This window comes from Chiloscyllium plagiosum, unplaced genomic scaffold (genome assembly GCF_037043375.1).
Source record: "Chiloscyllium plagiosum isolate Xiang-an unplaced genomic scaffold, Cpla_swu_hap1 HiC_scaffold_23, whole genome shotgun sequence".
In the NCBI taxonomy this organism is placed as follows: Eukaryota; Metazoa; Chordata; class Chondrichthyes; order Orectolobiformes; family Hemiscylliidae; genus Chiloscyllium; species Chiloscyllium plagiosum.
Genome location: NW_028270161.1, coordinates 18,678,611 through 18,694,002, shown reverse-complemented (window position 1 = coordinate 18,694,002; position 15,392 = coordinate 18,678,611). Strand labels below are relative to the sequence as shown.

Here is a 15,392-nt window from a genome sequence, read left to right as displayed (position 1 = left end):
GGAATATTGCAGCAAGTCGCTCATCTCCCAACTCCCCAGAGCCCATCCACCATTTGCAAGGCACTCTACAAAGCACAAGTCAGGAAAGTGACGGAATACTCCCCACTTATCTAAACATTGCACCTTCAACAACACTCAAGTTTTACAACATCCAGGATAAAGCAACATGGTTGATTGGCACTACATTCTTAAATATTCACCCTGATACAATGATATACAGTAGTGACAGAATGTACCATCGACAAGTTGCACTTCCTTAAAGCTTTTTAGAAAGTATCTTCTAAACCTACAGCTAACAATAAGGACAAGGGCAGCAGGTACATAGTAGAACCACCTCCTGCAAGTTCCTTTCCAAGCCAGTCAACATCCTGACTTGGAAATTTATCACTGTTCCTTCATTGCCATCAGGTGAAAATCCTAGAATTCCTTCTCCAACAGCATTGTGGGGGGGTACTAACCACTGCAGTGGTTCGAGAACACAGTTCACTGTCACCTTCTCAAGGGCAAGTAGGAATGGGCAATAATTAAACCACATTCCCTGAATGAATAAAAACAAATCTGATATATGACATTTATGAGTGAAGATCTGAAATGAACCTAAAATTAGATACTGAATTAACTGATTTATATGAAATCAGAATATAACTGCCCTCAGCATCTCTAAATTTTGGAGAGTTAAAGGCTGTCTGGTTGGAGAGGCTGTCCTGCTGAAGTGTTTGGATTGAAATGTTGTTTGACTCCTGTCTCCTCAGAAACTGCTCACTTACACCTGAGTATTCTCAACATTTTCATTTCTGTCTTCATTTTCCAATTTCTAGCAGATGCAGCTTTATTCAAGAAAGGTGTGAATGTTAGTGAAAGCAGGACTAAGCTTGGACATGATTTTTACAATTGAACAGCTTATTGTTACATGAGGAAGTGCAACTTTCTGTAGGTAAGCACTTGCCGCTGCCCCTCTGTTTCAAATGGATCATAATATTCCTAATGACAGAAAAACAATGTACTTTGGCTAAACATTTCCTACAGAGATGACGACAACAACAAGCACAAAAGGAATCAAACAGTTACTTTTGAGCTGCTTGTGCAAACCCCAGAGTATGTCTGGCATTGTGGATAATTGGAGCGAGAAGTCCAGACTGAACACCCACGGTCAGATTTGATGGCCAAGAAAAATACATTGTTAATGTGCACAAACAGATTGAGCATCAACCTGCAAATCCTTTAAAAACATACCAGTTGTAGGTTGCAAGAGCAAAAGTGATCCCTAGTGCCATGTGAGAAAGAATATTGCATCTTCTACCATTAGTATCAATAGTTCCAGGACACGTGCAAAAATGCATGTTTCCACAGCAATTTGCAAGCCCTCAATGAACCACTAACATGCCACCATCATTGCACTAATCCTGAAGTTGTAAAATCATAAGGAATGTAGACAATATTAGGAAGAAGTTTTACATAAGAAGAATTGAAAACAAGAGGATACTAGTAGAAGATACTTGCTAAAAGAATCAACAGTGAAATGATTTTTTTTCATTTTCCCATGAAGCAGTATGAAAGAAGGCTGGAGGCAGATTCAAGTGTAATTCTCAAAAGGAAATTGGAGAAGAAACTGAAGGGGAAATCATACAGAGTTGGGGACTAGGATTGGCTAAACCAAAAGCAAACTACTGGGGTTATTGGTAACCTGAAATTAAAACAGAAGTGCTGGGGACACTCCGCAAGGGTGGTAGTATCAGCAGAGAAACAGAGTTAACATTTTGAGTCTGTTGCGACTCTTCATCTGAACTGAAGTTCAATTAACTCTTTCTCTTTCCACAGATGCTGACAGCTCTGCTGCGTTTCCCCAGCATTTTCTTTTTTACTTCAGATTTCCAGCATCCACAGTATTATGCTTTTCTAATTCATAGCTGTGCATCAGATCAGCTTCATAAAGGTCTACAGTACAGAAAAAGGCCCTTCAGCCAACCAAGTCTGTCCTGGTCAAAAACAACCATCAAACTTGGGAGTACTTGTACATGAAGCACGGAAAGCTAGTACACAGATCTAGCAGGTAATCCGGAAGGCTAGTGGAATGTTGGCCCTTGTTTTGAAGTAGTTAGAGTCATAGAGTCATACAGCATGGAATCAGACCCTTCTGTCCACACCAACCAGATGTTCCAATCTGACCTAGTCACATTTGTCAGCATTTGGCCCATATCCTTCTAAATGCTTCCTCCTCATATAGGAGAAAGTGAGGACTGATGAAGGGTTTATGCCCAAAACATTGATTCTCCTGCTCCTTGGATGCTACCTGAGCTGCTGTGCTTTTCCAGCACCACACTCTCAACGCTGCTTCCTCCTCATATACCCATCCAGATGCCTTTTAAATGTTGTAATTGTATCCGCCTCCACCACTTCCTCTAGTAATTCATTCCATACACGTATCACTAAGTACATGAAAAAGTTATCCCTTACGTCCTTTTTAAATCTTTCCCCTCTCACCTTAAACCTATGTCCTCTAGCTTTGGACTCTCCAACCCTAGGAAAAAGACTTTGGCTATTCACCCTATCCATGCCCCTTATGATTTTATAAAACTATATTAGGCCAGCCCTCAGTCTCCAATGCTCCAGAGGAAAAATGTCCCAGCCTATTCAATGTCTCCCCGTAGCTCAAACCCTCCAGTCCTGGCAACATCCTTGTATATCTTTTCTGCACTCTCTCAAGTTTAACAACATCCTTCTTATAGAAGGATGACCAGAATTGTATGTAATGTTCCAAAACAGGCCTCATCAGAATTAAAGTTAAGGTGGGTTTCTCTTTTGTGGAGAGGTAGCAGAAGCTCAGATGATTCTCCTTGGAGCTGAAAAGGTTAAGTAGTGATTTAGTTCAGGTACAGATTTGTTTCCAGGATATTTAATTTGCAGAGAGATATTATTAACATTGTCACAATTTTTAGTAACCACTTTCGGGTAATTGGCAAATAATGCAGGGTGAAAGTGTGAAGATTATTTTACTCAGTAAGTTCTGAGCATCTGGAAGTGTCTGAACAGCAGCTGGATGCAGATTAAGCAGTTATTCTCAAAAGAGATTTGGAATTTAGCTTTTTAAATAAAGACTTAGAGGGCTATGGGCAAATGGCAGGGGATTTGGAACAGATTTGCAGAAAGTGGAGTCACAGGTAGATAGGATTGTGAAGAAGGTGTTTGGTATGCTTTCCTTTATTGGTCAGAGCATCAGGCATAGGAGTTGGGAGATCATGTTACAGCTGTACAGTATGTTGGTTAGGCCACTTTTGGAATATTGTGTGCAATTCTGGTCTCCCTCCTATCGGAAGGATATTGTGAAACTTGAAAAGGTTCAGAAAAGATTAACAAAGATGTTGCCAGGGTTGGAGGGTTTAAGCTATAGGGAGAGGCTGAAAAGGTGTGGGCTGTTTTCCCTGGAGTGTCAGAGGCTGAGAGGTGACTTTATAGAGGTTTATAAAATCATAAAGGGCATGGATAGGGTGAATAGACAAGGTCTTTTCCCTTGGGTGGGGGGAAATCCAAAACTAGAGGACATAGGTTTAGGGTGAGAGCAGAAAGATTTAAAAGGGACCTAAAGGGCAATTTTAATGCAGAGGGTGGTGCATGTATGGAATAAGCTGCCAGAGCAAATGGTGGAGGCTGGTACAATGTAAGATTTAAATGAATGAGTATAGGAATAGGAAGGGTTTAGTGGGTTATGGGCCAAGTGCTGGCAAATGGGACTAGATTAGGATATCTGGTCGGCATGGATAAGTTGGACCAAAGGGTCTGTTTCCATGCTGTACATCTCTATGCTTCTCTACAATGTCCTGTACAGCTGCAATATGACATCGCAACTCCTTTACTCAATGTTATAAACAATGAATGCTAGCATGTTAAACACTTTCTTCATCACCTTCTCTACTTGCAACTCCACTTTCAAGGAACTATGTGCTACTGTTCTCTTTGCTTGGCAGTATTCCCCAAGGCTGAAACTTTATTGCTGGAACAGCACAGCAGGTCAGGCAGCATCTAGGGAACAGAAGATTCGACGTTTCGGGCACATGCCCTTCTTCAGGCATGTGCCCGAAACGTCGAATCTTCTGTTCCCTAGATGCTGCCTGACCTGCTGTGCTGTTCCAGCAATATAGTTTCAGCTTTGATCTCCAGCGTCTGCAGACCTCACTTTCTCCTCGAGTATTCCCCAAGGCCCTGCCATTAACTGTAGAAGCCCTGTCCTCCTTGGCCTTACTAAAATGCAACATCTCACATTTATCTACATTAAACTCCATAGGCCAATCCTTGGCCCATTCAAGGAAGAGCTTTAGCTTGAAATGTCGACTCAGAAAGGGCCGAATGATCACCTCGTGTTCGGGAGGGAGGAGTCCTGCGGCCGCGCGACGTTACGGATTGACGTGACGTTTTTCCAATCACAGGGCGAGTCTGCCGGCGGCCCCCGCCTCCAGAATAGCTGGGCCCAATGAAGAGCGAGTGGGCGGGGTCTGGAACGCGGCGCTTGGTTACAGAATGTAACAGAGTTCGGTCCGCGTGAGGATGGAGGCAGCGGGCGGGAGCTCGGTACCGGCACCGCGTCTTAAGGAGCTTTGCCGACACCAGCGGAGAGAATCGGAGGTGAGCATCAGTTTCGGCCGTGGTCCCACAGACAGACAACAGCAGGTGACAGTGTCTAATAATAACCGAGCGGTATTGGAGGGAGAGGGGAATGTCAGAGGCAGCCAGTCAGTGAGGAGGGAGAGCAGGTGCCGCTACCTCCCGGTCAGTCACTCGGATCCTGCTCCGCACGCCAACTGGAGCAAGTGGCACTCGGCGATGGTAATAAGTGAGACCTCCAGAAATGACCCATACAACTTTCCAAAACTAGTCAGCGAGCTGCTGAAGTTTTCTGTTTAACAACAAAACCAGGTTGGGCCAACTTTTCAAAATTCTCTACCAAGAAAGAAAGCATGCAGCGCTTTCACAAGTAATCGTCCAATAAATACTCTTCAGGACTTTTGAAGTGTGAACGAAGTGCGAAGAGAAGTTAACTCTGCTTTCTTGCCACGGAGGCTGCCAGACCTGCTGAGTTTTTCCAGTAATTTCCGTTTTTGCTCCTCTCTCTCTCTCCTGTTTCCCTTTTCTGTTTGTCCAACTCTCTCACAACGGGGTTGAAAGAGTGGTGTGTCTCGCACTCTTTTGCCTACCTTGTCCCCACGAATTCTCCCACTATTTTCTCCCTCCTATGTGTTGCCTTCTTTCATCTTGTTTTCCACTCCTCTCATTTCTCTTCACATTTTCCATCTCTCTCTGTCCCAATTCGATGGGAAGCTGTTACTTGTTATCATCACAGTGAGCATCATTGTACAGGAGAAAGATGAGGTGTTGCTTGATAGAAACATGTTATCTGATATGTTTGGGTGAATTTGGGTACCAGTCTGTATCCCTCGAACCATGTCATATTCAGTTGACATCGCTGCTGTGTACCAGTCTGAAATGATCTGCCATTTCATAGAATGATTGTATATTGGAGTATGTGCTTTTAAAGGGCATAATCTCTGGATGGATTGCTTCACTGTGTTTACTCTAGAGGATACCTGTGGTGAGCGAATGTTTGCATTTGCAAGAGTCGCATTAATGTCACTTCTGATTTGCCCCTTTAAAGGGGATTAAGGGCTGCTAGGAAGTGGACAACAAGCATCTACCTGTGTTGCCATGAAGATTGTAGTATGGTTCTTGGAATTAGAAGGTCAACTTCCTGAAGAAAATAAAGTTGACGTTGTGCTTATTTCCCAACTCATTGTCAGCCCTTAAAATCTGTGCCTCAGTGCAGTGTGCCCATGTCATGGCTTAAATGCCATAGGAACAGGAGGTCACATAGTTGGAGTCTCTTTGTTTTGCCATTTAACTAGATCAAGGATTATCTTTATCTCATTCTCATTATTCACCAATATTCCATAATCCTTAATACCCTCATCCAACAAAAATGTATTGATCTAGCTTATTCTCCATGGTACTACCAGTCTCTGAAATGATACCTGCTGAAGGATCTTGGCATCATTGCATAGTGAAATGTCACTTTGGGTGGTGATTAATTTCTGGCAGGTTTTAAATTTCAATTGACATGAAATTGATAAACAGGAAAAGCAGGCTATGTAATGTAGCTGATTTGATTCACTCCACGTGATATCGAGAAATGATTAGAGGCATAGGATACTGCAAAGGCTGTGGATCCTGACAACATTCCAGCAATATTACTGAGGACTTGTCCTCCAGAATTGCCGCTCCACTAGCCAAGAAGTTCCTGTACAGTTACAACACTGGCATCTATCTGACAATGTGAAAAAGTTCCCAGATATATCCTGTACATAAAAAAGCAATTACTACCTGTCAAATTACTCTGTATCATGAGTGAAGTGATGAAAGGTGTCATCAACCATGCTATCAAGCAGCACTTGCTCAGCAATAACCTGCTCAGTGATGCCCAGTTTTGTTCTGCCAGGGCCACTCAGCTCCTGACCCCATTACAACCTAGGTTCAGACATGGACAAAAGAGCTGAATCCCAGAGGGGAGATGAGAGTGACAGCCCTTGACATTAACACTGCTTTCGACAGTGTGGCATCCAGGATCCCTAGTAAAACTGGATGGGTAGTAGGGGCAAACTCACTGCTGGTTGGACTCATACCTGGCACATAGGAAGATAGTTGCAGTTGTCGGAGCTTGGTCATTTCGGCTCTAGGACACCTCTGCAGGAGTTCCTCAGGATAATGTCCTATGCCCAACCATCTTCACTGTTTCATCAATGACCTTTCTTTCATCATAAGGTCGGAAGTGGGAATGTTCACCGATGATAGTACAATGTTCAGCACGATTGTGACTCCTCAGATACTGAACAATATTGTACTTGTTTCAAATGCAACATGATCTGGATAATATCCAGGCTTGGGCTGACAAGTGGCATGTAATATTTGTGCCACACAAATGCCAGACAATGACCATCTCCAATAAGAAATCACCTGACCAACATCCCTTGACATTCAGTGGTATTTCTATCACTAAATCCCCCACTATCAACATCCTGGGGGTTAATATTGAACAGAAACTCAACTGGATTCACCACAAATACAGTGGCTCCAAAAGCAGATTCAGTGTGGTGAATAACTCCCCTCCTGACTCCCCAAAGTTTGTCCATCATCTAGAAGGCACAAGTCTGTAGTGTGATGGAATACTTCCCAACAACATTCAAGAAGCTTGACTCCATCCAGGACAAAGCAGCCCGCTTGACTGGTATCATCTCCACTAATGCTCAGTAACAGCAGTGTGTACTATCCACAAGATGCACTGCAGAAATTCATGAAAGATTCTTAGACTGCACCTTCCAAATCCATGATCACTTCCAACTCAAACAAAAAGGGCAGCAGATACATGGGAACACCTGCCAGTTCCTCTCCAAACCTCTCCCCATCCTGACTTGGAAATATATCGCTGTATCTTCACTGTCACTGTCACTGGGTCAAATCCTGGAATTCTATTCCTAAGGGTATTTTGGGTCAACCATGTGTACAGCATGTGGACTGCAGCAGTTCAAACAGGCAGCACACCACCACTTTCTCAAGGGCAACTCAGGATGGGTGATAAATGATGGCCAGACAGCAACAGCGACATCCCAAGAGTGAATAACAGAAAACATCAAGGTTAGATAGATGATCTGCAGTCGTCCTTGACTTGCATACTTGAGGCTCAGAAAGGAATTTTCCAGAGCCTTCCTCTAGAAATATCAATGACTAATTAGAATGAATCATACATGATCAGGTTACTGGTATGTTTCAAGAGTACCTCCTGTGCAGATCCCAGAATGGGTGAGGTGGGGGGGCGGGGTCAATTGCGCGTGAGGGACTAAATTGTTTCCACTTTCAGTCCCTCCCTCCCTGAATTAAAATTGTGTCAAATGCATTGGTTGATACTTTAAAGCCGTAAGGTGTGGTGGTGTCATTAGGATTGAAACCAACAGAAATGCTCCTCTTTCCAATTTTTAGGGTTCATTGGATCTCCCCAACCTAGAATTTGAATATGGAGATTCAGACAGCATTGTTGCAGAACTGTCAGGTGAGATGACTTGTCCCTCGCTACTCTGTATATTTTAGTTTTCTGCTTCAGTTACAGAACTGAATTTAGTTTTTGGTAAGTTATTTTGTATCAGCAGCTGTAATACGTTTTGTATTTCTTTAGTGTTGCTGATTGGAAGATGTTTTCATTGATGTGACCATCAGCTGATGCAGTTGGCAACAATGAATGTGCTGGATGGGAAGAAAAACTAACATGAATTTGTGTACCACCTGGTTGTGAGAAAGGGAGAATTTGTGACTTTTCAGTGTTTTTCATTTCCCCAGGCATTCTAAACACTTCAGTCAATTAAAGACTTTTGAAAAAAGACATTATTAAACAGCAAATGTGATGGCCAATTTTCGCACATCAAGGTGCCACAAACAACAATGTGATAAATGACAAGATAAACTTACATTTCTGTTGCTGTTTTGATGTGGCTGTAGTCACAATCAGTTTCAGGAGTTCTCTGACATCGAATCATGTATGAAAATATTAAGACAGTTGACCAAAAGTTTTGTTGAAGAGAGAAGTTTGAAAGAGCTATCTAAAGGAGGAGAGACAGAAAATAAGGACTTAATTCCAGAGGGTCTAGCATTGACTAGGATTGTAGAATTTCTGTTTTTAATTCTTGCATGTGAGGGTAGCAGAGCCTTAGTTTAATGTTTCCTCTAAAAGACACCACTTTCAACAGTGCAACATTCTCTTCGTGGAGAGCTATCATGCAGGCAGATAGGATTGTTTTAGAATGGCATCATGGTTAGCACAGATGGTGGGCTGAAGGGCCTGTTCCTGTGCTGTACTACATTTCTATAAAGGCTGCATTCATGCCTGTCAGTGATATTGCTGAGAGGGTACATGTAATTGAGAAACAGGAGGGGCTGAGTAAGAAAGTTTGTAACAAACTGTAGACAAAGTGTGGGAGGAGACACTGTTGCAAGAGATCTGTGGACTACAATGAGAAGTAGTGTGGAAGTTTATAAGGTTATGCCACACACGTACCCCTCAGTCCACCCCCATTGAATAGTGTGATGTTTGGGGAAAAAAAATGAGATCTAGCAGAAACAGCAAGCCATTGTCACACTCAATATTGTCAAACGAAGGACAGAAACAGGATTGAAGTAAGGTAACAGGTGGCTATGGGTTTAAATGAGGAAACTCTAAATGCTTGATTTAAGATGAGGTTTTCATCAGAGGTTATTATGGGGACTTTTTAAGGTGCAGGGTGATCGTTTTGGGTATTCATTAGGAGCACAAGATCTCAGAAGTTGGGGGAAGCTCTGTAGAATGGTGCAAGTTTGGAGCAGACAATGAGGTGAGAAGATATGGAGAAAGATAAGCATTTTAGTCTCAATTTTCATGAGTTCCAAACACTGTGATTGAATCCTCTCTGAGGAGGTCTTAATGCTTTTAAGGAAATGGGTCTTGAAATGAAAAGTTGGTATTTCTTGCCTATCCCAGGTCCCCTTCAGCAGCTGTTTCTGTTTGTAGAAATGTGTTGCAATTCAATGGCTTGCTTTAAAGGGAAATTTAAGAATGTTGGTGTAAGACTGGAATCCCGTATAGGTCTACATTGGGTAAGGGCTTCGTTTTTAGGACAAGATTAGATTAGATTACTTACAGTATGGAAACAGGCCCTTCGGCCCAACAAGTCCACACCGACCCGCCGAAGCGTAACCCACCCATACCCCTACATTTACCCCTTTACCTAACACTACGGGCAATTTAGCATGGCCAATTCACCTGACTTGCACATCTTTGGACTGTGGGAGGAAACCGGAGCCCCCGGAGGAAACCCACGCAGACACGGGGAGAACGTGCAAACTCCACACAGTCAGTCGCCTGAGTCGGGAATTGAACCCGGGTCTCTGGCGCTGCGAGGCAGCAGTGCGAACCACTGTGCCACCGTGCCGCCCACAACTGGACAGTTTTACAGAAACTATTAATAATTTCCAAGATATTTTAAAGTAAATGCAAATTCTTTATTTTTCTTATGTCTGTATCAGTCTCTCTGGATTATTGATCAAAGTCTGTCAATTACTAGTCTGATACACAACTATAACCATAATCAGATAAAAGAAAAGGGCCAGATGGAATAAGGAAGTAATTAAATGGAGTAACAATGATGAATTCAAAAAAAAGTAAATGCTGAAAATTAATTGAATAAAGAGAAAATCCACATTTAAACACATACTGGAGAAGCTGATGTGGAAAATTTCTTAAAGTCAAAGTTTGCAAAACTATATAAAGAAAGACTATAACTTAGCAAAAAGACTTCAGTATTAAATGGGTTCCTTTGTCAACACAGAGAGGTAGGCAATGTGGAGGAACCTTACAGGCGCCCTGCATGATATTAACATCAGAAGACATAGAAACAAAAGTAGGCCATTCAGCCCATTGAGCTTGCTCAGCCATTCAATAAGATCATGGTTGACCTGATTGTGGCCTTTACTTTCCTGTCTGTTCTATGATTCCTTTGCTCTTTTGTTGATCAAAAAGTTGTCTAACATAGCCTGTATATTCAATGACGAAACCCCCACTGCTTTCTGTGAAGTGTATTCCAAAAACTAATGACCCCATGAGAGAAGAAACTTCTCCTCATCTGTTTCTTAAATGAGAGACCCTTTGTTTTTAAATTGTCTCCTATAGTTATAAACTCTCATGCAAGAGAAACCGTTCTTCCAGCATCTACCCTGTCAAGCTTTCTCAGAATCTTTATAAATGTATATTTTAATACATTTTAAAAGTAGTATTACATAATTAATGTTTTAAAAAGATCATGTTTCATTCTTCTAAACTTGATTGAGTATAGGCCCATCCTTCTGAACTTTCCTTGTAAGAGAATTCCATCATCCCAGGAATAACCTTTAGTAAATGTGTACCAATGCAAGTTTATCTCTCCTTAAGGAAGGACACTTACGTTGAACAATGTTACCTTTTTTTCTCTTTCTGCAGAGCTGTACAGTTACACTGAAGAGCCTGAATTTGCTGCTAACAGGGATTGCTTTGAAGAGGATTTTGCAATACATGGTAATGGACAATTGCACGGGGTAGAAACGGGGTCCTCATAAAACCTTTGGTGTAATTGCCAGATTTGTTTGAGCAGGATTTTGGGGCAGGACAATTTTCCAGGATTGTAGTGAAGAAGCTGAAGTTTGGAGATAAATTTACCTGTAAGTGCCTTTTAGTAATGAATGATGATGACGAGAATGCTAACAGGAATGAGGGACTTCAGTTTCTTGGAGAGGTGGGAGATAAGTTAGGTTTGACCTTCAAAGATCAGAAAAGATTAAACAAATAGTTCATTGGTGTGCACATCAATGTCATGAAATGTTTTGGTAGAATAGATGAGAAATTATCTCCATTGGAGAAATGAGTGGCAACAAGAATACACAGACTTAAGTTGATTGTCAAAAGAGCTAGAGTGAGAAATTATTTGCCTAGCAAGTTGTTTCTGTATGAAATGACCTGAAAAAGCGATCAAAACAGATTCGATAATAACTTTTGAGAGGAAATTCAATAAATATTTGAAAGGTAATAATACTTGATGTGTGATAAGCAAAGGAGAATGGGAATATTGGATACCTCTTACAAACAACTTGTATAGAATTTGACAGACCAAATGACCACCTCATGTGCTGCATTATTCTATGAGCTGAACCATTTTATAGATTTTGAGGACCAATGGACTGAGTCCTTCAGTAATTCTATTTATTTTCCTAATTCCTGTCATTTCCGTTTTTACATCATTTGTTTAAGTTACCTTTTTCTGTGCATCCTTTCTACAATGTTATCATTTTAGGCCACTTAGTCCGTAGTGTGCACATTGTGATAGATGGAAGTTTATACTATAACTCACAATAGGTTGTGCCATTGACTGCATCACTGATTACTGAACCTCAAGTTCATAAGATTAGCTCCAACCACAGCAATGCTCCCTGTTCCACTGCATTCATCTGATTAATTTCTGTTATTCTCAATGTGTTTAATAAACACCCACACACTGCCCAAAAACCCAGTTCACTACAGGCCAAATAACATAATCTGAGTGACTGAGGAGAAAGACCACAGGTAGCAGATTCCAGTTACATAATACATATAACATTTTTGTGGAGTTAAAGGAATATGTTTAACAGAGCAAGTTTCTCCCTCATTCATATTTCTTTTTCTTCTTTTTTGTATGTAGTCTGTCTCAAATTCTGAAAATTAGTGGTCGCATTGTTCCCTAGGGAATGGATTGAATTGGTCTGAAAACCTTTGGGGACCCAGAAAGGCTTGTTACCTTGATGGAATTTTGGATTGATGAGGAATAGGAATGACGGCATCACTATAATTTAATACCCTTTTTTCCTTTTCCAGGAAGGGGCAAGAAATGGGTAGAGTTGGAAGAAAATGAGCATAAATCCTACTTGATGAGGTTGCTGGATGGATTGGAAGTGATCAATAAGGAGAAGAGAATTAAATTTGCCAGAGCTATACTTTATCTGGCCCAAGGTAATTGATGATGCGACAGTATTACTCATTTCATTTCTGAATTAACTCCTACAGCTATTACTATTCTGTGAACAGGTAAGCCAACAATATTGGGTGGAGGCAGGAATTTGGAGTTGTAGCCACAATCCAATTAGCCATGATATTATTGTATGGTGGAGCAGACTTGAGGAGCTTACTTCTTCTGGTAATTTATATGTTGTGTAAATCCAGTGGAAACTTTGACCAACATCGTGATTTAAACCACTGTTAACCTGTACAAAACATAGGCCTGAAGCACAAGGATGTTTAACACCCTAACTAGTCACACTTCATATACATACATAGAGATGATAAGACACGAGCCATGTGCAGTAGTCTCTAAATTAAATCCACCTCAGATTATGTCTGCAAAATATTTGTGTTCTTCATGCTCCCCCACCCCACTTCACTGGCAAGTTGAGTTCCTTCAGTGTCAAGTTCAGGATATGAAAACATTTGACATTGACCCATATCCATAGGACTGACATGACTTCCATTTCTGATCAGTAAACTGCACACTCTTCCAGTGTTCCCAGTAGGCTGTGCATAGCTATCCAGAAAGTACCGGCTGGGCCATTCTCAAAATGCCTCTCTTCGGATATGACACAAGATAATGCAAATGTATGCACATTGTAAAGAGCAAGGCACACGCACTTTAAAATATTATAAGAGATATGAGGTTGTCTTACCCACAAGAAACAAAACTAAAACAGTGTCTTTTCCTCCTACTTGCTGTACTTGATCCTTCTGCTTTAATTTTTCCTCAGGTGTGTTTGATGACTGCTACACAGAAACTGAAGTAATACATTGGGCTCGATACAATGTCTTCCTTCTCTATGAAATGGGCACATTTGGGGCATTGGTGGAGCTGCTCAACATGGAGATCGAGTGAGTGAAGGAGACAACCCATTGGTGGTTGTGACAATCTGTCAGTAGGTCACTTTTCAGCATTAAGTCAAATTAAGCTCATAAGCCCACTGGAAACTCATTTAGGATGGGGTCCAGTAAAACCATAGGCTGGGATACATCTTGACCAGCCTAACAGAGGAAGTCCTACCCTAAGACTGGATAATTGGAGACTAGGATCTCCTCAAATTTGTGAAGAGGGATGTGTGTAGCGGTTGGTGAAAGGCCAGTTCAGGACTGATGTTAGAGTGCATTTCATCAGACTAGGAGTCGCCAGGACCCAGAGTAGTCCCTGGATAGAGCAGGGAAGGCATAAACTTTGGATTCATTCATAAAGTTAGATTCCCTGATGGGGAGAATCAAAGAAGAACATGTTAGATAGGCCCATTGGCGTCCTCCTTAATATATAAATATATGTGAACTATTGCAGTTGTGATCAGATACAAACTCTAGTTTGCATTTGGCAACTTGAATTGTGCTGTTGTATAATGTCAAACTGAGCCAGTGGGCAACATCAGAGAATTAGTTGTATTCTGTATACATCATAGAGTTTATGACTGTCACCTTGTTAATGGAAGTATGCATAATGGATGAAAATATACTTCTGTTTATATGCAGTAACAGCCAGACATGCAGCAGTTCTCTGAGAAAACCAGCCATCTCCCTAGCAGATAGCACTGAACTGAGGTGAGAGGATTGCATATCCGTTCCTAACTACATCAGTCCTCCTACAAGATGTGGTGACCTGAATCATAAAATACGTCTGACCGTCTGTATTCCACGGAAACATGTTCTAACTGTTGGCTATTTGTGTTTTTTGTCTCTATTCCATTGCCTGTTCTGGAGGTATTAGCTCATACTGTGCTGTAAGGTACTTTGCTCACATCCAACATGTGTGCCATGAGCTGAGTGTTGCCAGACTATTTAACTCACCCAATTCAGGTATCCATACCTGTCCAGTTTCCAGTAGCATTGTCTGGATAGCAACCTGAAAATGGGCAATGGCATTGTTGAGTGGCAGATCCAGTGACCAGTTTTAATAGCATTCCTGTGAACTGACCAGGGTCAAATCACCTGCTCTGGTTGATGCATTCTGGTTACAATACTTGCACACTGACCACTGAGGTCCATTCAAGTAAGGAAGAGCTTTAATTCTACATTTTCCTGCTGACTTTTGGGATAAGCCTTCAGCAGTTATCATCCTAGAGTGACTCAGTGCTCCACTGTTGGGTGTTTGTATGACAGCAGTTTTATCAAGGCCCTGACACTTGTGCATGGCCAATATTCCAGGGTGCTGCTCAATATTATGTACCTGATGGTGGAGATCATACGATGTGAGGATGAGGATGACAAACCCGAGTGGAGCTCAGCCAGAGACGGATTCCGGACTGAACTAAGTGAGTATGATTACTTCCCCGCCTGTTGGGAATTGATCTATTAATCTGATTCTCCATCTAATCCTACAGCGGTCATCCTTCTAGACAGACTTTGTTTTTTATCTTATCGGATATTAGTATCATTGGTGCGGCCAACAATTCTTGCCTATCCCTAATTCGCCTTGAGAAGGTGGTGGTGAGCTGCCATCACTTGAATTGCTGTGGTCTACTAGGAGTGGTAACACCCACATTACAGTTAAAAAGGATCTTAATTCAGCTATAGTGAAAGAAGAATAATATATTTTCCAAGTCAGGATAGTTTGTGGCTTGGAGTGGAATTTGCAGGTGATGCTGTTTTCATGACTTTGCTGCCATTATGTTTCTGCTGGGGTTGAGTTTGTGGTTTGGAAAGTGCAGTCAAAGGACCCTTGGTCACTTGCTTTGGTGTATCTTGCAAACACTGTTATTGGTGGGGGTGAGTTTGAATGTTAAGTTGGTGGATGTAGTACCATAGG

At 41.7% G+C, this 15,392-nt stretch overlaps 1 protein-coding gene across 1 annotated transcript in view; it reads left to right on the top strand.

Annotated features, from left to right (window-relative positions):
* The first annotated feature begins 4,355 nt into the window (after nucleotides 1-4,355).
* Nucleotides 4,356-15,392, top strand: part of LOC122561470 (striatin-interacting protein 2-like) — a 41,156-nt gene continuing 30,119 nt past the window's right edge. The window contains exons 1-7 of the mRNA XM_087999284.1: nucleotides 4,356-4,617; nucleotides 8,017-8,086; nucleotides 11,039-11,113; nucleotides 12,443-12,577; nucleotides 13,363-13,483; nucleotides 14,120-14,188; nucleotides 14,792-14,898. Of these exons, the coding sequence (XP_087855410.1) occupies nucleotides 4,540-4,617; nucleotides 8,017-8,086; nucleotides 11,039-11,113; nucleotides 12,443-12,577; nucleotides 13,363-13,483; nucleotides 14,120-14,188; nucleotides 14,792-14,898 (655 nt within the window). The 5' untranslated portion in view covers nucleotides 4,356-4,539. The remainder of the gene's footprint in view (nucleotides 4,618-8,016; nucleotides 8,087-11,038; nucleotides 11,114-12,442; nucleotides 12,578-13,362; nucleotides 13,484-14,119; nucleotides 14,189-14,791; nucleotides 14,899-15,392) is intronic.